The 21,782-nt window shown below is 42.3% G+C and overlaps 3 protein-coding genes across 3 annotated transcripts in view; 1 reads left to right on the forward strand and 2 right to left on the reverse strand.

The window, feature by feature from the left end:
• The window catches only part of LOC109482821 (carbohydrate sulfotransferase 1-like), a 38,555-nt gene extending 33,974 nt beyond the window's left edge, over positions 1-4,581 (reverse strand). Inside the window, exon 1 of the mRNA XM_019785663.1 lies at positions 4,389-4,581. The gene's annotated coding sequence lies outside the window, so the exon portion shown is untranslated. The remainder of the gene's footprint in view (positions 1-4,388) is intronic.
• A 1,521-nt stretch (positions 4,582-6,102) lies between these two features.
• On the reverse strand, positions 6,103-15,628 carry LOC109482818 (dCTP pyrophosphatase 1-like). The gene is made up of 5 exons (XM_019785661.1): positions 15,429-15,628; positions 14,541-14,619; positions 13,594-13,625; positions 7,374-7,408; positions 6,103-6,745 (listed from the first exon to the last, which is right to left on the reverse strand). The coding sequence occupies exons 1-5, from the start codon at positions 15,548-15,550 to the stop codon at positions 6,534-6,536; spliced, it is 480 nt and encodes a 159-aa protein (XP_019641220.1). The 5' UTR covers positions 15,551-15,628; the 3' UTR covers positions 6,103-6,533.
• A 184-nt stretch (positions 15,629-15,812) lies between these two features.
• On the forward strand, positions 15,813-21,506 carry LOC109482815 (NADH-ubiquinone oxidoreductase subunit 8-like). Its single transcript, XM_019785658.1, has 6 exons — positions 15,813-15,860; positions 18,303-18,392; positions 19,332-19,424; positions 19,812-19,984; positions 20,364-20,492; positions 20,869-21,506. Exons 1-6 carry the CDS (start codon positions 15,821-15,823, stop codon positions 20,998-21,000), a joined length of 657 nt encoding a protein of 218 aa, XP_019641217.1. The 5' UTR covers positions 15,813-15,820; the 3' UTR covers positions 21,001-21,506.
• The last annotated feature ends 276 nt before the right edge of the window (positions 21,507-21,782 follow it).

Below are 21,782 nucleotides of genomic sequence, written 5' to 3' on the forward strand. Positions count from 1 at the left end.
CCCCCCCCACCCCCACACACACACAGTCGGGACTACAGCATCGTGTGTTTGTGTAGGACCGGTGAAGCGTCTGAAGTAGAAATCCAAAAGTTCAGGAGGCAGAAAAACACGTATGATATTGTTTAATGGTCCCCACAGTTGTGAGTACAGATAAACACGTGTGATATTGTTTAATGGTCCCCACAGTTGTGAGTACACGTGTGATATTGTTCCACGGTCCCCATAGTTGTGGCAGCAGCGCCGCGTGTTTGTGTAAGAACGGTGACGCGCCTGATCCATGACTTCTGTCACATCTCAGGATGTCTCAGCAAGCTGATATCATCCGCACTTCGTGATGTGAGCCCGCTGTTCACTCCTCAATAACAAGATAGCACGATTCCTAGCCTATTATGTGCATGTCTTCAGACAACTGCACATCTTGGAAGAGGAGATAGCATAATCTCCAAGCAGATGTTTTCATGCAAGACAGAATCAAATTCGCCGAGTAGTATCAAATTGACAAGACAGTATCTCAAATTGGCCAGGCAGTATCAAATTTGGCAGTCAGTATCCAACACGCCAACCATTTGGCTAGCGAAAAAAGATACCGGTACAAAACGAAATCTGGATTTAAAAAAAAGCCTAAAAACATGCCAAAAACAAGACGAAGCCCAAACTTGTGCTTGTAGAGCAGAGGCTACAAGCTAGCAGACGTTTGAACCTACTAAGACGCGACACGCTTCTTGTATCTAGTTCTTATTGACCAAGACACGAACTTAAGTCGCAAACGCGTTGATGAAGACAACCTCCCAGGACGGCTTAAGGGTTGCCACAAAACATGACTCAAGTCAAGACAAGACGCGACCTTACACGTGTCTTTAAGGACACGGTGTTAGTCCCTTCTTAGAGACACTGAGGATCCGTGAAGAGTTATATTGAATGAATGTTTAAATGAACGAATGAAGACCCTTATTGCACATTTTTGCATATCGGAGGTCTTCTTACGAAAACGAAAGTAACTATAGTCAAGGCAATACATAAACATTTGTTAAGATCTTGAGTTATCATTCTTCAAAGTTCCATACAAAATTGGAACCTGCAGTTGAAAAGAAGCTGCTAGGGGGCTTAAACCTCTTCCACTTCTTCACAAGCGTAAGACTTATGGTACCTTTGAAAAAATCGTGACCTTACATGTCAATAATAAGGATCATTTCTTCCTCAGCAAGATTCAGACTTAAGAACATAACAGCAGGTTCAGATCACGCAACCAGGATCGCATCACCTCTCTCACACATCTACATTTCTGACAGAAGTCAGAATGGCTCCGTCTGTCCACAAACACGGGACGATGTCGGGTATGGAAATCCCAACAAGACTGCGCGTCCCGACGACAGGCTAGGTCCGTCACTCGCACCTCTTACCGCTACACAGACTCCGTATGTTAACCTGTGTCTACTGCAACTCCCCGCCGCCCGTGCGTGATGACAAGCCGCTAGCTTCCAACGCATGCCAAAAACTGGGGGTTTTGCGGGTTTTCAGGAGCTTTTATGTGCTATTTTCTGATTGCACAGACAACATAGCCGGCCTGGTTGAATTACCCCCGTTTTTGTAGAACTGGGCTAATCAGAAAACAGCCGAAGACCACCAAACCCCCAGTTCTATAAGCCTGCTACGGAGGCTAATCAGAAAACAGCCGAAGACCACCAAACCCCAGTTCTATAAGCCTGCTACGGAGGCTAATCAGAAAACAGCCGAAGACCACCAAACCTGAAGTTCTACAAGCCTGCTACGGAGGCTATCAGCCCGCCATATTTCTCAGCCCCACTGGAACCATATTTCACCTCCCCTCGCCTCCGGGCCAGATGCAGAACTCCTCTCGTGAGGAACGTTAGAACCTTGATCAAAGTCTAAAGCAAAGATCAGACCGGTGTTTATTATTCCTGAAACTCCGACTTTACTCCGAGACGGGTCCAGAAGATCCCAAGATAACATCCGAAGACGTCTGAATTCTTGAAGACATTCTTTAAGACGGTGGAAGTGGGTTTATCCTGGCGCGACGCCCGGTGGGCTCGGGGTGAGGCGGTAAGATTCACCGGGGATGACAGACGGCTCCCTCGGGCAGGGAGGACGGGAGGCCCGGGCAATAACAGAGGGCCTCACGGTGACACATAGCCTGGACGCCAGACTGTTGCCAGGGCCAGTATGCGGGCCAGCTCCTCGGCTCCAGGGCTAGTCTGGGTGCCAGACTGTTGCCAGGGCCAGTATACTACAGGCTAGCTCCTCGGCTCCAGGGCTAGTCTGGGTGCCAGACTGTTGCCAGGGTCAGTATACAGACTAGCTCCTCGGCTCCAGGGCTAGCCTGGGTACCAGACTGTTGCCAGGGCCAGAATACAGGCTAGCTCCTCGGCTTCAGGACTAGCCTGGGTGCCAGACTGTTGCTAGGGTAAGCAGACTGTTGCCAGGGCCAGTATACAGGCTAGCTCCTCAGCTTGAGGGCCAACATGTCCCCAAGGAAATTTTCGTCCCCAACCCGGAGCGTGGGACAGCGACTGTCCCAAACTGTCCAACTGGGGGGCGTGAGACCGTAGGCAGTGCGCGGACGTGCCTGGACGGTAACTCGCTTCTTCGGGGACAAAACGACGCGTTTTTTATTTTGCTGGGAACCTTTCCAGCTCGTAACTAAGCCAAGACAAATTATGGCCCTCTTAGGGGAGAATTGTCCGGATTTGGCTCGATCCGAACAATTCTATCCCAGTGGGAGAAGGGCCTAAGGTTTTGCCTTTTCCGGTGTTAGCAGATTTGCAGGTGTGTGACACCTTTCTGCACCTGTACTCAGAAAAGTGACAACAACCCCAGAACGTCCCCTTCTTTATATGAAAATGTAAGCGGATGAAGCATTTGACTCTTCAGAGAATGTATCCAGTGTCCAGGGTTTATTTTGTATGGCGCATCTTTCACTATAACGTCCAGGTTAGGCATCCAGGTAATGAGATACACAAGAAAACTGCTACTCAAATTAAGCAACTATAGTTTTTGGATAACTTTTAACTACAGATTCCGTTGGTCACTGGCAAAAATAGTGGCTGCTTCTTGAACTGGCAAAAATAGTGGCTGCTTCTTGAAACGTCCGACAGTTTTCAATACCTCTACTTGCTTTAGTTACTGCTTTCCTGGGTTACTTTCACTGTAACTTGAGCTACAGTAAGTTCGTATTGAAATCAAACCCGACACTGCTACTACTAGTACCCCAAAACATGTGAAAGCAACCCTACCTACCACACACACACACACACGCACAGGAACCGGCCCTACAGAAAGCGAGCCAAGAAAGGTTTGTTGTTCTAAAGTAGTTCGAGCGGTCCAACAACAACTTTGCTGCATGCACCTGCGCCATTCCTGTACCTTTAGGAGACAACTTCAACCATGGAGTTTGGAGACTACAGCGTTTCACGTGGGCACAACACTCACAGACTAGGTAGACGGGCTAGAGACAACTTCAACCAAGAAGTTTGGAGAGGGAAAACTACACCGTTGCACGTGGGCACAACCTAACACTTACCTACGTATTTATGTCTTGGTTCGGCTGAGAACAACATACTAATTTGATCATTTAGGACATTAATTTAGTTAATATTTGTAAAAAGATGCAAATAAAACAAAACGGAATACCACTAGAGATTATGTGAACTGTTGACACAGGGAAATGTGCATAACACGTGTATCGACTAAATTTTCTGAACTAATGTGGGTTAGGATCTGCCACGATTCTGGATAGTTTCTGCGTTTCCCTGAACGTATAACTATAGCAAGCACGGTTCAGGATACACGTGGACTATCCAGGTCCGTGCGTGAGCATTGTTCTGGATAAAGCATGCTTGGTTGTGGATAAACTTATCATAAAGCACGTTTGGTTCTGGATAAAGCACGTTTGGTTCTGGATAAAGCACGCTTGGTTCTGGATATAAAAGCACGGTTGGTTCTGGATAAGCACGGTTGGTTCTGGATAAAGCACAGTTGGTTCTGGATAAAGCGGGTTTGGTTCTGGATCGAGCACGGTAGGTTCTGGATAAAGCAGGTTTGGTTCTGGATAAAGCAGGTTTGGTTCTGGATAAAGCAGGTTTGGTTCTGGATAAAGCAGGTTTGGTTCTGGATAAAGCACTGTTGGTTCTGGATAAAGCACCGTTGGTTCTGGATAAAGCACGTTTGGTTCTGGATAAAGCACGCTTGGTTCTGAATAAAGCACGTTTGGTTCTGGATAAAGCACGTTTGGTTCTGGATAAAGCAGGTTTGGTTCTGGATAAAGCAGGTTTGGTTCTGGATAAAGCACGCTTGATTCTGGATAAAGCACTATTGATTCTGTATGGACACAACATCGCTATAGACCGTTTGAAGCACTTGTCAGGACTTACCTAAGAGTTGCCACTCCAAGACCGCCGAGGCTCACCACATATTCCCGCAGACCCAGCGAATCTCACTAACATTAAGCTAAAGGTCTGCCCGCTCTCAGCCAAGCGCCAAAGCCAAAACCTCAGGAAGGATGGGCGTCCACTTCAAGGGCGCCTCCCCAAGACCGACTCCAAGATAAGAACCCGCGACTTTCTACCGCGGCCGACGACGCACTTGTTTCCTCCAATGTGGGGACGGTTCGGGAGATATGGCAGGGGATGGACCACGGGTTGCCTAGCGACGGGGAGGTTCGCTAGAGGCTGTGGAGGGGGTCGTGGGGTAACGGCAGGAATCGGTGGCATTTGAGGTTTCCTGTAGTAGTGCCAGACTGGAGGGTCTGAAAGGGGGGTGACAAGGAAGCTGGCACAAATCTATTTGTAGCCCTAAATGTTAGTAAGGGGTCTTGTTTAAAGTCAGTGTGGTTTAACAAGTCGCAAAATGGAAAAGAAACAGTATCAGTACTGTAGAAAGCAGCTAGGGGGCCCATAATTGAACCTTGAACATGTCCTTTGTTAGCCCAGCATTTGCCCACATACTAGTACCAAATATTCTACTGAATGATCTATCCACAACTCCTCGAGTAATGCAATTCACAAACAAACAAACAAGCAAACAAACAAACAAACAGAACATTTAGTAGATATATACAGCCCTTTATCCTAGTATGTTGCCACTTTTAAGTAGTATTTACAAAGATTACACCAACCCACCTAGAGGGTTTACAATCGCTGAAACATCAGTACTGCAAATAAGGTCTAGTCTAAGCCTGACAACAGGACTTACAGTTAACAAGTTGCTACAAAAAACTAACAAGAACAAGTCTACATCAGCTGTGTCTAAAATCTACATTGCAACAAGAATGTCTCAAGGACTAAAACTGCTACAATCAACATGGAGTAAAAACATAAAAATAAACATGTTCATCTTTGGCTGTGCAAATTTAAAACCTGAAATAAACATTTTGCTTGGCTGATCTGTTAAGTTGTAATCTTTGGTCTATGCCTCTAAAACTAAAAAGAATTGCCTGAAAACTCTTAAAATAGAGTATCCAGTTTTTGTACAAAGTATATTACATGTATACACATACACATACACATACATGTACAGATGGCAAGAAGACTTAATAGAGTTAGATCATGATTTCAAAGAACCTTAAAGGATGGACCTAATTTTTGACTGGAAAAGTTTCTATTTTTCCACTTAAAGTTACTATCAGCAAGTGTTTAACTTCAAAATTGTTATCTTGAAAACACAGTCTGATCACTACTAAGGGTCCATTCCTTCAAGATATTTGGACGGTAGTTTTGCTACCTCTACAAGTTATAGCTACATTCAAGAATGCCAAATGGATCTAACACTAGTAGACTTATTATTGCAACCTAAAATGCTAAAACTTAAAATGTACATGTCAACTCCAGGTGTAGTCAGTTACATCTTTAACACCCGAAACACCTGTATACAATATAAGTTACAAGGAGCTGCAAGGGACACCTGTTCACCTGGTCAGTAGGTAATATTCACCTGTACATGTTATCAAATAGTTAGTTTTGGTACAAAGTATTAACTCCAACCCAGCCCACACCACCTATGTTGACTACTTTAGTTTATCATCAAATATGACCATGAGCTATTTCTATCAGGTATTGTGAATACTCTGTGTATGTTTTTTTTTTTTTTCTCCCTGGACAGTACAGTAACAAGAGTTGTTCTTGTCAGGTATGGAATACACTGATAACAGTTCTAACTGATAAGAATGTTGAAATCTCTTGCCCTCATACCTCCCCCTTTAACCACCTCAACCGAGCCGTTTTAACTGAGTGTTTAATATTAGGTGTACTTCTATTAATGTTCAGCTTCTTCTTCTTCCCTGTTGTGACTTAAGTCCACCAGTTGTTGTTTTTCTCAGGCATGAATACTCTGTGTACTTCTAACTGATGATATTGCTGATCTCTTGTAACATCATGAGTTGTTTTTCTCAGGTGTGTTGTACTCTGTGTAATTCTTGCTGGAGCCGTACACCTGGTGATGACTTGACTCTATCCCCAACCAGTAGTTGTTTCTCTGATGATCTCTTGCCCCCCTCCCCCTCCCCCAATGACCAGTATACATTATGAGCTGTTTTTCTCAGGTGTGTTGTACTCTGTGTACTTCTTGCTGGAGCCATACACCTGGTGGGCTGGGTACTTGAGCTTGTTGAGCTTGATCTTGTCCACGGCAGCAGCAGGCAGGTCCACGTGGCACTTCTCCGCCAGACGGACCAGGTAAATCAGCACGTCGCTCAGCTCCTGGGACAGGTGCTTCTTGTCCTTCTCAGACCAGTCTACAGGGACACAGGTGGGCATGTGAATCTTCTATTTATTGTTTATGGTTTATTGGCCAAACATCACCCGTGCAATCGCAGCCTTATAGTACTGAATTGATGCAGGGTTTACAATCACCTGATACAAATAATAATACACATAATACATTTTTTGTACACATGGTACATATTTGTTCCACGTTTTGTGGAACTGTCGCAAAGGTCTGTACAGCGCCACAAGGTGACCTCAATACGACTTTTCCCCAACGGAAGTTAGGTACCCATTCACACCTGGGTGGAGTGAGGAAAGTCGTGTAAAGTGCCTGGCTGCATCATTATTAAATCAATGTACTTCATATACCTAATCATATCATAAGTAATACAAATTCATACTTCTAATGAGTTTAGACAAATCTCTGATCCTAAAACATGTCCTTTCTTAGCTTTCTATCATCTGTATCTGTATAGCCGGTATAACCGCCTTTCAGCGTCACACCAGCACACAAATCATCACAGAGAAGCAAGAAGAAGCCAAACTCACTGACTGGACTATATAGTACTAGAGTCAGCTTGTATGACATCAAGAACTAACTTCTAACCTAATTTTCAAAAACATCAACAAAAGTCGGATGATGAAAAAAAAACCTACCTGGGAGTCCTTCCTCCACCTCTCCTCTCCACTGACTGAAACCAGAAGAAAATCAGGATAAAACCCCATACAGAGCCTCACAGAATTAAGGACAAACAGTCTCCCCATATGCCCAATACACACCCTTTAGAGCATACAGTGTTGCTTCAAATGAAATTCTATAACTTAGTTAAAAATTCTAAACAAGCAATACAGGGTTTTATCATTTTTTCTGATGCTCAAACATTCAGAAGATGCGGTATAGTAGCATGTATATCGTTACAATACAATGTAGTACCTTTTATGTACGTAACACACAAGTATTCATGTACTTCCACAGTCAAAAACAAAGACTTCCATAACCTCACACTATTGCCAAATGATTTAAACCGTTCCAACTGACGAATTATACATTTGTCCTCATTACTGTGCAAATAAGAGACTCATGTGCATGAATTACCGGTACTAGTATATCAGCTGATCATATTGCCCACCCAATGACAGTCTTATCTTAAAAAAAGGATCTTTTAGCATTTCCTCATAAATTATGCAAATTCTGTTTGATGATGTTCACCTTCACCTAACTTCAAATGCTGCAAGTTCCAGAACAAGCTGCTAGGGGGGCCAAACTCACTTGAATTCTCCCTAAGCACAAGAGGTACCTTATATCTAACATGCAATATTAATGACCCTAGCATGTCCACCATTATAATACTCTATACAGGTATTAACCAGGTACTATCATGTTCCCATTTGGGAGCCCCTACTGAGCACTACTTTGGTTTTTAGTTCACCCCACTGCTGCTGACACTTTATGCCAGTGCGAGGGTGCATGCAAAAATTGTTCACATCAAGTGATGAAGAAACAGAAAGGCAATGACGGCTCGATCCAAACCACGAGTGACAGTGACAACTGTTGCCATAAATCATAGCCATATTTGTACACAAGCAAACTGTTTGTAGTGCGGTAGAGGCCTTACAGTGTTACACTGAGGTAGCTTGTTTTCAATATGTTTTACCTCAGATCGACTCATAATTCTAGAAATGAAGCCCCATAACACTTTTGCTACTCTGTTTTTCACAGATTTTGAAAAGCTCAGCTGTATAATGTAGTTTAATATGAAAGTAGCAGATAAGCATAAATTATGTTAGTGTGGCACAGGTAGCTTGAGATGCTACCTGTAGATACGTATTACTTCGCACTTTGAGTTTGATGACACTCAGCTGTGTTCAAGTAAGCCACATGTGACTGATATATCTTAAGAACGACTGGGCCACACCAATGGCATATCTTGGTTGTAGTACAAGACATATTTTCCTGGTCATAAAAACATAAAATGCTGACTTTGACAAAGGTTCAACAAAGAGCATTCACGAAAACTATCACATCACAAGTGTTTCATAGTCCTATTGTTGAACGCAGCAGATTTATAGAATTTTTGCATTAATTATGCAAATTAGCTCCTGATTTGCATAATTGTTATCTTATTTTATCAAGCATCACATACCACATAAATACATACATACATACATACACACACACAAATGCTATGGAAAACATATGAAGGTACATGTAATTACATTTATGTGCACAGCTCCAATTTTTGGTGCACAAAAGTGCATATTATTTTATGCACACAGTATTTCCTGCCTTGCAGACCTTATGACCCAGAATCAGGACTTCTAACCACTAGGCCACATTAAGCAGCCCATCTAAATAGTTGCCCCAGAAACAGACAGTTTAAAACATGTCCAGTTTACATCTCTACATCCCCCCATGCAGAGTCCAGCTGGAGGTAACAAACCTCCCTACTGACAGGGTAAATAATCAACATGGAGGAGAGACACAAGCTGGGCACCTTCAGCTGCCTGTCACTGGGACTGTAGTCCGGTATGTCTTAATTAAGCCTTGGTCACAACCCTCCTTACGTCCTGCGTGCAAAAACCTGGGCAAACGTAGGGCATCCGTGCGTGGTGAGTACCGCCTCCGTACGGAATCCTACGGATTTGGGAGCACGCAGACACGCCGTAGAACTTTAAGTGCATGTAAAACTTTTCATGCGTGCGGTCTGCGGATTCACCACCCGTACGTGCAACGCGCGTGCCCTGTACAGCCGATGAGAGTACAACGCACGTTTTCAGAAAAACGTAGCAGACGTAGCCTCCAAAAAAACGTACGGACAAAAAGCATGTACGGTGGGTTGTAACCAAGGCTTTACAATGGCTGTGTCAGGGCTCGAAATTAAAGGTGGTCCAATGGCCACTGACCACTAAAATTTAAGCTGGGACAGCTAAAAAGATAATATGGGACATTTTTGGGACAATAGAAAAATAATCATCATCAGAATGTCAGCCTTCTTTTGTTTATCAGGCATGAGTACCAGCTTTTGGATCCAGAAAAGTCCAGAATTTATTATCTACACTGCAATTACAGTGCGCCTGGGAGTTAACATAAGCAAAATTAAGTTGACTTCAAGTTGAAGTCATATAACACACTGGCGTAACACACCAGCTTCGCTGGTACACGGTGCGGCGGCAGCTGGCTACATTACACTGATCGACTTGTTACACCTAACCCTTGATTATCCAGTCGTATCCAGTCGCTTGAGTCTCAGTCTTCTTGTGCAGAATACCAAAAGTAATTCCTATGTTCTTTTGCCCATGATGTGAGATAACTGTTCCCTTCTATATCTATGGATCAAACTTTGTCTCTACCAGACTAACTACGCTGGCTACCGGTATGTATATAGGAGAATATTTGCCAGGGGAGTTTGTCCGCCTTGGGGTTTGACTATGCTGCGGAGGGAAAGAAACTACCTCCCCGTGGCTGGACTCCCTTGGCCCATTTGATTCTCTTTTTTGCCGAATTCTACGATCCGTATTCCCGTAGAAAGACCTGGTGGAGGATAGATCAAACTAGAGTCTGTAAAACCCATTAGAAAGGTTGTATGTAGTTTAGGCTAGGATTATGTAGACCTGCGACCCTCCCTGACCAAGTGAGCATGACCCCGGCACCCATGGGTGGCCTGGAGATTACAGTACAGTAAATGGGCATGACCATCCCCACAACCCTGAACCTGTGTTATCACCATGTGTGTGTCCATTTGGACTCTCCTGGGGCATTTGACACAAGGTGGACTGATGTGTACATGTACTGTAGGTCTTGGGAAGGTAAAACTCAGCCGAGAACAAGGAAGTTTGATCGCTGAAATTTCGTAGGCTTATTTCCTGATGCTTGAATGTCAAGAATATCTTGCACACTATATGCTTCAAATGTGAAAATTCTGTGTCTGTATAGTCAGTATGATGATAACGGCCCTTCAGCATTACACACCAGCTTGAAATAGCTTTTTTCAACATATGTAAAGATATATATTGAAAATCACCTGCACCAGGCAAATTTGACCTGCACCACTCTGATTTTAGGTAGCACTTAAAACTGTTTAGAAACCACTGCAATTAACTTCGACTGATTGGCTGTATAATATGTCCTCACAGTTTCAATGAACACAAATACAAAACAGCAAGCTGCTTTGTGGCGTCTTAATTTCTGTCACAACCTGAATGTGAAGAGAGATGCTTGACACCCCTCACAACAGAAACTTACTTTAGGAACAGATATTCTTCATTAAATGATACAAAACAGCAGTCTTTTGGAGTCTTTCAAATGAAGTTTAACTGTACAGCAGATCTAGTGTACAAACTAATTTACTAGAATGAATGGACCCAATACGGTGCCTTCAAAAGTTTGGAGTCTTGCGGAACTTTAAGTACCGGTAACTTATAAGTGACCATTGCTTATATAGTGTCTTGTTACCCTAAATTAAGCCTTAATATGACTGAGATCGCACATCTGCTATTTTTCATACCATCCTTTAGAAAAAATATCCACAACTTAACTGGGACATAAATATTTACATACTTTTCAGTCGGCAACTTTTCCGTCAGCTCACGCCCAAATTTACTACCGCGAAAACTGGACCAAGGTTGGTCTGTAGTGCTGGATACCGGTTCACTGGACTTGTAGTAAGAATGTTTAGGTTCAAGTCCAAAAAAACCTAAAAGTTAAGAACCGAGTTTGGACTTATTACCATAAAAGACCATTTCACATACCCCTTTTCTTTCCAAACCACATAAAACCTTCCGTAGATTGCAAAAACTTTGCCGCAAAATGAAGAAAACATTACCATCGGACATCGTCAAGTGTTAGCCTCCATGTTATGTGGCCAAAATTTCACCCAGACAACATTGCAAGGTTGGCAACATGCAATTTTGTATATGCCATGGGTTTAGGTCTGGACCGGAACTGAACCTAAACCTCTGGACTTGAATCCGGACCTGAACCTAAATGTGGGTTTAGGTATGCAGCACTATTAGTCTGTGAAATTGATTTGTGAACTACACATGTACATGTGCGGTGGCAAGGTGGTCTTGTGGTGTTCACTCAGAATCTAAAGGTCCTGGGTTCGAATCCCTGGCAGGCCCCAGTGTTGTGTCCTTGGGAAAAGCACTTCACACCTATTTCCTCACTCAACTCAGGTGAAAATGAGTACTACACTATAGCTAGCTTCAGTTAGGTACGTCCTCTTGGATAGAGCATAAAGCCAGAGGTCCTGTGTTTCACTCACTCACTTTAGTTTCAGGATAGCCATACCTCCTGGTCTCCAGCATGTTAACTTAAAGATCCCTTTACACTAGAAAAGAGTAGGGGTCCTTCTCCGTGTGTTTCAAACTTTCAAACAGTTCTACACACGTTAGTTTGTTTTCACATAGCTTGTACTTGTTACAACTACAATCTATAAACTAAAGACGGTCTGGAGTTTAGACTTTCAGCTATATTGTTGATATTCATCTGTGACTTTAATACAGTACAGTGTGTCTTTTTCTGAAGAAAACTCCTCTATCCAGTGAATTGCCTTGGAACAGCCTAAGTTATGGTGTATGCACTGACAACATCTGGAAGACCATGAGGGTGGCAGGGAGCTTGGATATGGGAATTAGATCAGTAAACACCGAAGGTTAAGGTTCCCAAACAAAAGCTACCGGGACGGACAGTTGGCAGTAAGCGATCTACAGGCTAGGCCACACCAATTTAATTTGTTGGTTCTCGGATCCGCCTCTTCATAATTTTCTGATTTGCAAAAAAAAAAAAGATTCTGGTTCTGAATCAACTAAAAAATGCTCATATTTTGCCCCCAACAGTAGAGAAAAGTCCTTTTCTTTCTAGCTGTCATGTAGTTTTTACGTCTATCAATGCCGTGGTTTGATTAAAAGTTCAAAATTCATTGTTTAAATATTAACCCAGCCTTTTGTGTTGACTTCATGGCTCCTATCGTAGCATTTGGGGCTATAATAGGATGCCTAGACCAGTTTTTATTTTTATTTTTTTTTGCCCTGTCGCTTCATATTTTTTCTGAAAAAATCCGAGAACCAACAAATTAAATTGTTGTGGCCCTAGCTGCACCGGTACAGTTGTGGGAACATCTATGTCAATAAACACAGCTGACATGGCTGGGCCTTATTCCTCCATTACAAATAGACTGAAACTCAAACCAGTAACATACATGGTTCTACAGCTAATTCCCACAGTAATTGGTCTCAAAGTCAAACACTCTGCCTTGTTTTCTTAGCACGATTTCAGTTATACAAACAATTCATACTGCAAATAGAGGCATGTGTAATGTATGACTGCAACTTTACCTGGAAGAGTTGCAGTAAGGATTCCAAAAAATTAAAATGTAAACTTTTACATCATGCACTAATTATAGAAATGAACAGTTACAGACCATATGCCAACTTTCATTCATTTATACTTTTGTAATACCGGTATTGCATATTTGAAGGAAATGCATGTATAGCTATGGATTTGTGAGGCCTTGAAACATGTACAATGTAACCTGAATGCTTGTTATATTATGTCTGATATGAACTCTTCCCTCATGACCTCAATAAAAAGTGTCTTGTAGGCCAACTTTAGTAATCCATGATTAAAATAAATGATAGCTCAAACTAAGAAAAATCTGTGTTGATGAAGTTTAGACACCAGGTAATAAGATACGCCAAAAAACAGTTACTCAAGCAACTGGATATGATTTTGGAAACGGCCAGACGTTTCAGCTAGTATCCACTAGCTTTCGTCAGTGACTGAGAGACCAGAGGGGAAATACAGGTTTATAAGCAGAAACTACTGATTGATATGCAATTTATGATAAGAAAAATCTAATGATCATTGTTTACTCACAATAGCTCTGCAACTTCTCCAACTTCTCCAGTCTGTGGGGAACAGGGAAAAATAAACTGTCATCAGCAGTAAGTAAAACAAAATTGGGAGTCTTTTTCTTGCAAAACTATACATACAATAGAAGCCACTTGCAAAAGTGATAAGCGAGGTTTTATTCCCCTTTGCACGAGTCTCTACAATAATCTAGTCTATGTGGTAGATGGTTGTAACCTTCTAGTGCCACTTCTGCTGTTCATTTTCTTTTGTAATCTTTTTTTGTAAATTTAAACAGCAGTGTATTTGATCCAGCTCATCTTCTTGCATATTAAGTTTACTCTGAAAAAGGAATGACATGGCTGCCCCCTTGTAGTCTATCCCAGTACTGCAGTACCCATCATGTAGTAGTATATGAAATACATTATGATTATCGTCATGATTTTTACCTTGCTTTTCGAATAAGTTGTACGTGACTACTTTTACAACAAGTCGGCATATGCTGGAATTTTGCAGCATTTATGAGTTGGCACCTGTGCACCGTACTTAGTTATGGAATTCTGTGGAGCCTGGGTGCTATCCTCCGTAGTTACTGCCGGCTCTCTATTGTCAGTAGCCACAATGGACTACGGAGGATGGCACCCAGGCCATACCCTCTTAGCTTTTGTTTTTATGGAGAACAGGCAAGAAATCAATGTGAGCGTGGATGTTCAGTTCAGTGATGAATCAAATTATATCAATGTGGCCTAAAAAGACAGGACATGGCTGCCCCCTTGCAGTTTATCCCAGTACTGCAGTGCCCACCATCTACATGAATTACATTATTGTCATGTATAGATGATTTGGTGTCACTTTTGGAATGAAGGGAGAAAAAACTATGTAGGCAGATTTAGGAATTGGAACAAATAATGAGTTACAAGAAAGACATATCTGCCCCCTTGCAGTTTGTCCCAGTACTGCAGTGCTGTACCCACCATGGCCAGTAGAAGGTTGCGCGGCGTGTGGAACTGGTCCCAGTTTCTCTCCCGGGAAAACTGGTTCTGCATCGCTCGACTGGATGGGGGAGGGGGGCAGTAAAGTTAACAATCTCCTCCAGGCCTTATGAGTACATATCTATAGTCTTCACCAGACTTCTTTTGCGGGGGGAATAAATCGTAGAAATCGGCCTAACCAAGGGCCAGAGAAGGTAGCCAGCCAGAGAAGCTCCATTTCCCCATTTACCTTCTCTGGCCTTTTTACAATTTTAGGCCAATTTCTACGATTTATTCACCCCGCAAAAGAAGTCTGGTGGAGACTTGTATATTTACATGTGTGTGTAACTTTTGACACTGGGTGAGGATCCAGAATGTATAAGGTCAGAGTGTACATGTACAAATTACTACAATGTACATCTATCATAGTATGTGTCCTGAAACTTTTGGTGAAATTTCAACATTGATAGTAAACAGTATCATGTGCACGGCATCTAAATTTATTATTCTGGATTTTGAATTATAGAAAAGCATTATACACACATCACCTTATTGTTACTCCCTTTATGTAGTTTGCCATAATGGTACCATGTGCAAATTTTTGTTGTGCAAATATTTATAAAGTTCTTCCATCATCATTTTCACAGCACAGGGCTTCTGATGATAAAAAATGTTATGTATCAGTCAAGATTATGCAAAGTTATATGCAAAGTTAGGATAGAAAACAAGATATATACTCTAATATAGTGGGTGTGAATTTGTAATAACCAAAGCAGTTACACAACCTAAAAAGTAACCTAGTACAAGTTACAACACAGACAGTCAAATACAGGGATATCATACAGTACAGTGGGGGAGGGGGGCGGACACACACACACACATCCGACGTACATTTGGTCCAGAGTCGGTTCCTGGCTGAACCTGAACCCTTCCGATGAGTCTGGCTCGTCCTGACCGTCCCTGTCCGCCCTCTGTCTCTTCAGCGGCGGGGAGTTGAGCTGCTGGGCCATCATTTTGCCGAGTGAAACTGAGAGAAAATTTACAGATGTACAGACGACAGATTCAGTTCGCGCCAGAAATTTCCCGCCACTTTACCATCTGACCTTTGACACCAACATGAAAGGAATTTTTCCGTAAAACAAATAACAATTACAATATCAATAAATTATAATCATACAAATTTTATATACTCGACTTTTACGCTTTTGAATTGTATTTCATTTTCGTTCTTAAAAATAATCAGTGTTGGATTCTCCCGTCAGCCCTTTCGTCAGAAATCCATCATGGCGCCCGTCGGGTTGTTGGCCAGTGTGTCAAAACCAGGTGAATATTTCTGCTTATTACGCCTTCCTTTTGTCGTGATGTTCGTTTATGACAGCTTCGCGAGTTTCGTAAGGATGTCTTCTTTCTAGTGATGTATGGTGTTGGGGGCTTGTAGCCTCCGTTACGTTGAGATTAGGCTGAAAAGTGTTGCCCTTGGTTTTCGTAACTCGGAGGTGACGCACTGTACATATCGACAGTTTTGCCAAAGTATAAAAAAATTAATGGGTAGACTGTCTGACAGGGTCTATCCTAAAATTCAAATGATCTAGATCTGCCCCTCCACCAAGTCTACAATGTGTTAATTCAAATGTAGAAAACTTGAGCTGTATTTGTGTTTTTAATTTTATTAGTCGGTTTAAACATACCCCCCCCCCAGTAAAGGTATTGGAACTGATCCAAGTAAATATTTGAAAATAGAATAGATGTTCAGTTATTTTATGTCGCAGGATGAAGTCTTGCCAGCTGAAAACTGTTCTGTTCTGTTCTTTTGATAATGCCCATCTGCCGAGATGTCGGCAATTACTGGCATGTTTTCGTGACAGACCAATATGAAACGAGGGTTCGCCAGGCCATCACGAACTTCTAGACAGTAGAATTTGGACCATCGCACACCGGGGCATGTCCCTATTTTTTTTTTTCGAAAGGTGCGGTGGGTTCTTTAAGTTGTGCGTAGGGTGTGGCTCTCCCCAAACATGGGACCCCCATGTCCTATCCTAGGAACGTCCCTAACCGAAGCTAGGTGCTCATTTGCACCTGAGTGAAGTGAGGAAAGTCGTGTGCCAAGGGCACAAGATCGGTGACAAGGTGGGGTTTGAACCCAGGACCGCTAAGCCATTAACGCTGCACTGTATTATGATGTATTATATGCTTTGTTCTGTAAAAGGGTACAATTTTGTTCTGTAAAATGGTACAAATTTAGAAGCTTTCTCCATTCTAGAAGCATTCTTATTTTCTCAAACAGATTCTTTCACGCGCGAATTTCAACTTTTAAGTTTTTTTATCTGTGAATAGTTAACCTTTCAAAATTACCTAAAACTACTGAAAAATTGACAAAGCAAGGCTATGCTGTCTAGAATGCAACAGAATGGTATTTAATTCTATTTCATGTCTTTTTTTCCAACTTTTAAGCTTAAAACAACAATAGTATTTTAACCCCTCGGGAATCAGGTAATTTCAAAATTTGCATTTTTTCACGTGCAGAGTTTTAACAATTTTTCATGTACGCAAAACCCCATCCCCACAGCAGACTGAATTTTTAACAGTCAGCTGCAGATAGTGGTGTGGTCAGGCAGACTACACGTAGATTTCCTCATGACCCACTTTCTAACAATTGTACCCAACCAAGCGTATCAGCCTACTTACATGACTCAGATGTTGCCGTCGTGTACGCCACATGTAGCAGCAAGGCAAGGATCGACACAACTTTCTTCATGGCATGCTTATCGCTTTCCTTCGACATTCAGCAAAAAAAAGTCTGCTTTTAGTTTACAGGGCAGAATTTGGTAGGAACAGTCGTCAAACTGTTCCTTGGCGTAGTAAATATGAAGCTGTCAGACCCACATTCTTATCTGATTGTTACTGAGTCGTGGTGCACACGGATTGGTGGACAATATGCAAATTGTGAACAGACAACTTCTCATGAAAAGTTGGTTTGTATATATATATATATTTTATGATGAAGCTATAACAAAGGAAAAACACGAGCTTTACAAAATCTGTCCCTCAATAAGCAAGAAATAGTGTCTCAGGGTTTATGAGTATAAAAATTTTTCGTGGAGAATGCGAGACCACCTTCTGTGGTCATGTTTTGGGACTCAATGAGTCAATGCGCTACTTGCGCTGCAGAAAGTTGCCCTTCTGTACCTGACCCTTACACAGTGAAATAATCCTGGTGAGAACCCTGTGTTCCATGCATGTGATATAGTTGTTGCGGTGCGTGCGTAGTCCAGTGGTTAGTGATCCTGCCTCTGGACTAAGAGGTTGGGAGTTCGAATCCAGGCTGTTGTCGCTCACCCGACATGCACGCTACTGTTTAGGGTCGAAGTTCTTAATCTTAGGACGGGACGTTAAGCTGTGGTCCACTGCTCATTGTGCTTGTCGAAAAGAGCTAGGGGAATTTCCTCGGTACAATGAACCTGTAAATACTGTACATAGCATCTGTCTTCTCTGTCGCGACCAGTGGAAGAGTAGCTCTTCAATAAGCTAAACTGGTTTGAGATCAGAAGAGCAAAGTTCTTTTTATCACAAGTCAACCATTTATTTTTCAAGCCGACGTTTCGATGACCTTTTGTCATCTTCATCAGGGCAATTCTGAAAAATAAATGGTTGTGATAAAAAGAACTTTGCTATTCAGTCGTTTACCAACCTGATGACATTATTTACGGATGGTTTGAGATCACTTTTTTAGTGTTTAACTTGTTACTGTGTCTGCTCCCTCCCCAGCGTGGAGACTAGGCTACGTCCTGAGGCCAGCGGCAGTCAGCTGTGTGCGAGGTGTGGCCCAGCTGGAGAATGTGGGGAAAGGAACCTTCAGTGAGTTCTGTTTCCATGGATACTCACTGTGCAACATAAAAGGAAAGCAAACTCAACGTTTGACCAAAACCATGAAACGCCCAAAAAAAAGTTACTCAGGCAACTGGATATGATTTTAGAAACGGTCAGATGTCAGACATCCACTGCCTTTTGTCAGTGACACTGGAGAATTGTTGGGAAATCCTGAATCCTGGAATTACCTAAATGTCTAGCCTTCACCGATCAACCAAATCCATGTTCGACTGACTGGTCTTTCTAAGTTCCAACCTGGATATTTCAGACACATTAACTTTCAACACAAAGTAAAGTAAAGAAATTAGGGTCGGTGTGTTGTGGGATTATCTTTTTTTTCTTTCTTTTTATTTGACTTAGGCAATCTCTAGTGATGAACAACACAGTTAAAAAAAGTAAAACTTGCATGAGGACACTTTTTATTTTCAATGTCAGTGTTGGAAAACTGATTTTACAATGTTTCATCACTCAGGTGTCAGGTCATGGAGCTAGAAAAGGTCGATCAGCTCGAAAAATTTATGTCTCTTGCAGGGGTTCATCTTGGGGTCAGCAGCTTTTTCTAGGTCGGTCGGGAAACTGGAAACACAGCATTTTTTCCCTAGGCGTAACTATAAATATCCGATCCAACACAAAAAGTTCTCTCGCCTAGAGCTTTCGACCAGTCACTCTGCAGCTGGTAGATTGTCTACCAGATACATGTACCTCTGACCCAGTGTTGACGTCACACTTCAAAGAAGCCATGTGACAAGCCTCACTGGGTCAGTCTACTGAGGAAGACCAGAGTGATAGGTCAAAAGCTCTAGGTGAGAGAACTTTTTGTGTTGGACCAAAAGTTTTAACTCTAAACACGTAACTACCAACACAGATGAACTTTGATGATATGATGAATCTCTGAATGCTGACAGTCTGTCTGTGTGTGACTTGCAGAATTAGTGAACCCTCCTGAGAAGGAAGACAAGACCTTGAGGGAGATCACAGACAAGGCAGCGACGACGCTGTTCCTCACCGAACTCATCCGAGGTACAACACATTGACATTCTATCCTTCAGCATATCTAGCATTCTAGGTAGCCGGTTTGCAACAAATTTGTAATGGCTGTGGGTAAGGCAGAATGTTATGATGCATGTCCCTTCTTTCCATCAAATTTTTTATATAATTTCATTATTTTGTTGTTATAAGTTGTACTAATACATAGCTCTATTTAAAGACCAATAATAGAACAATTTTTTTTGGAACGATTTCTGTGAAGTTTGTTGTCTTTTCCATACTAAAATAGCCTAATCTGTACTGGGCCACTCATAGTGGCCACATGAATAGTACAAGAATGTGCTTGAAATTTGTTTGTTTGAACGATTCTTGTTACATTTTATGGCACTATGACCCCTGACCTGTGACCTTTATCCCCAGGGCTCTCCATGGCGATCAGCTACATGTTCCGTGAGCCGGCCACGATTAACTACCCGTTCGAGAAGGGTCCTCTGAGCCCGCGGTTCCGCGGCGAGCACGCCCTGCGCAGGTACCCGTCCGGGGAGGAACGCTGTATCGCCTGTAAGCTGTGTGAGGCCATCTGTCCTGCACAGGTGAGCTGATCAATCAATCAATCAATCAATCAATCTATCAATCAGTCAATCAATCAATCAATCTTTTACAGGCATCAGAAAACTTGAATCTGACAAAATTCACTCGCTGAAACTGTGTGTAACTTGGTTTGGTTGGTTTATCTGGTTGAAATTGCACGCTTGTTTGCATACTGTCAGTAGCACACATTAGAATAGAAACTGACTGTAGTTATTAAGACAGTTACTAGTCTAAAATCACACAAAAGCCTCTGGGAAAGTCTGTACCTCAAAACTTTTGTGTACAGACTTCCCCCACAGACTCTTGAATACCTTGTCAATGTGTCCTCATCTTGAAAGTGATTCTTTCCTACATTTTGATGAAATTTGATATGTTCCCCAGGCCATCACGATTGAAGCAGAGCCTCGGGCTGACGGCAGCCGCCGAACCACCCGGTACGACATCGACATGACCAAGTGCATTTACTGCGGGTTCTGCCAGGAGGCGTGTCCTGTGGACGCTATTGTAGAGGTAAGATATGGCAAGCAGTGTTCTAGCAAGGATTGTTTCAGCAAAGGGCCCCCTATGCTGTGATTTGGACCCCCTATGCTGTGATTTAGGCTTGTCTACCTGGCTGTGTTTGTGTGACACTCTGTATGTGTGTCTATGTGTCTGTCTGTATGTGTGTGCATGTGTGTGTTTGTGTGTGTGTGTGTCTGTGTCTGTGTGTGTGTATGCATGTGTACTCTTTGTACAAGTCGCTGCACTTTTTCTTCTGTCAATAAAGTTCTTCATTGTGTTGCTGTGTGTGTATGCATGTGTGTGCCTATTTGCATGAACGCGTCAAAGTCTGCCACATCTATGGGTGCCTTCTGAGTCACTAACAACTTTCCTCCGTGTTTTCCAGGGTCCGAACTTTGAGTTTTCGACGGAGACACACGAAGAGCTGCTGTACAACAAGGAGAAACTACTGAACAACGGAGACAAGTGGGAGGCAGAGATCGCCGCTAACCTACAGGCTGACTTCCTCTATAGATAAACACACAACTTCACGTCTGAACACACCACATCCTATAAACTCTTATGTAACTCACTGTCATGTCGCAGTGTGTCCAATGCTCACCATAAACATAACATTCTTGCAGCTATGTTTGAAACATAAAGTAGACCTAAGAATCGAAATCCAGAATTCTAGAATTATATTATACGTGTTGTGGCTTTCAGTTGGTCTTCTTTGGGATACGTATGCTCAATTAAGATTGCTTTGTGTACAAATTTGCCTGTCTTACTTTACAAGAAGCATTTCAGTGACTTGAAGTACTGATTAGAAAGAATCAAAGGAATGTACATGAACATGTATATACAGCTGGCCTAGACAGTATCCTATTGGATACAGTATCTAACCAAGAATCTGCTTGGAGATTGGGCCACACTTGGAAATGAGTTAACTTTCTGGATGGGTCTTGTTTATCTAGTCTACAGGAATGAAGTGTATTGCTCATGTACTGGTCATATTCTTAAGAATTAAACCTTGTGTGAGGGAAAGTTGTGGTGTATTGTCTTTTTTATCTGCCTAGTGTAGGTGCCATCCTATGAACAATCGCTGTTTCTGTTTACATCAATCACTGGTAGAGATATGCAAGATACATTTTGTATAGATAGGCAAATCACCAAGCTAGAGTAAGTTAATCCCCATGCAAATTATATGGTGGCAAGGGAGGTATGAAATAAAATACTTCATGATCATTTTCTGTTAACATGTAGCATGTGCCATATCTTATTTGCTATTACAAATTTACCCTCAAAATAGATGCGTACAAA

This window comes from Branchiostoma belcheri, unplaced genomic scaffold (assembly GCF_001625305.1).
Source record: "Branchiostoma belcheri isolate BF01 breed outbred unplaced genomic scaffold, Haploidv18h27 scaffold60, whole genome shotgun sequence".
In the NCBI taxonomy this organism is placed as follows: Eukaryota; Metazoa; Chordata; class Leptocardii; order Amphioxiformes; family Branchiostomatidae; genus Branchiostoma; species Branchiostoma belcheri.

Excerpts from the sequence above, each read along its gene's own strand:
- LOC109482815 (XM_019785658.1), top strand. The coding sequence starts at position 15,821 with ATGGCGCCCGTCGGGTTGTTGGCCAGTGTGTCAAAACCAG. Across the intron at positions 18,393-19,331 it reads TGTGGGGAAAGGAACCTTCA|AATTAGTGAACCCTCCTGAG; the intron begins GTGAGTTCTGTT and ends TGTGACTTGCAG. Across the intron at positions 19,985-20,363 it reads AGGCCATCTGTCCTGCACAG|GCCATCACGATTGAAGCAGA; the intron begins GTGAGCTGATCA and ends TATGTTCCCCAG.
- LOC109482818 (XM_019785661.1), bottom strand. The coding sequence starts at position 15,550 with ATGATGGCCCAGCAGCTCAACTCCCCGCCGCTGAAGAGACAGAGGGCG. Across the intron at positions 14,620-15,428 it reads GAACCGACTCTGGACCAAAT|TCGAGCGATGCAGAACCAGT; the intron begins GTACGTCGGATG and ends TCCCCCATCCAG. Across the intron at positions 7,409-13,593 it reads GGAGAAGTTGCAGAGCTATT|TCAGTGGAGAGGAGAGGTGG; the intron begins GTGAGTAAACAA and ends TTCTGGTTTCAG.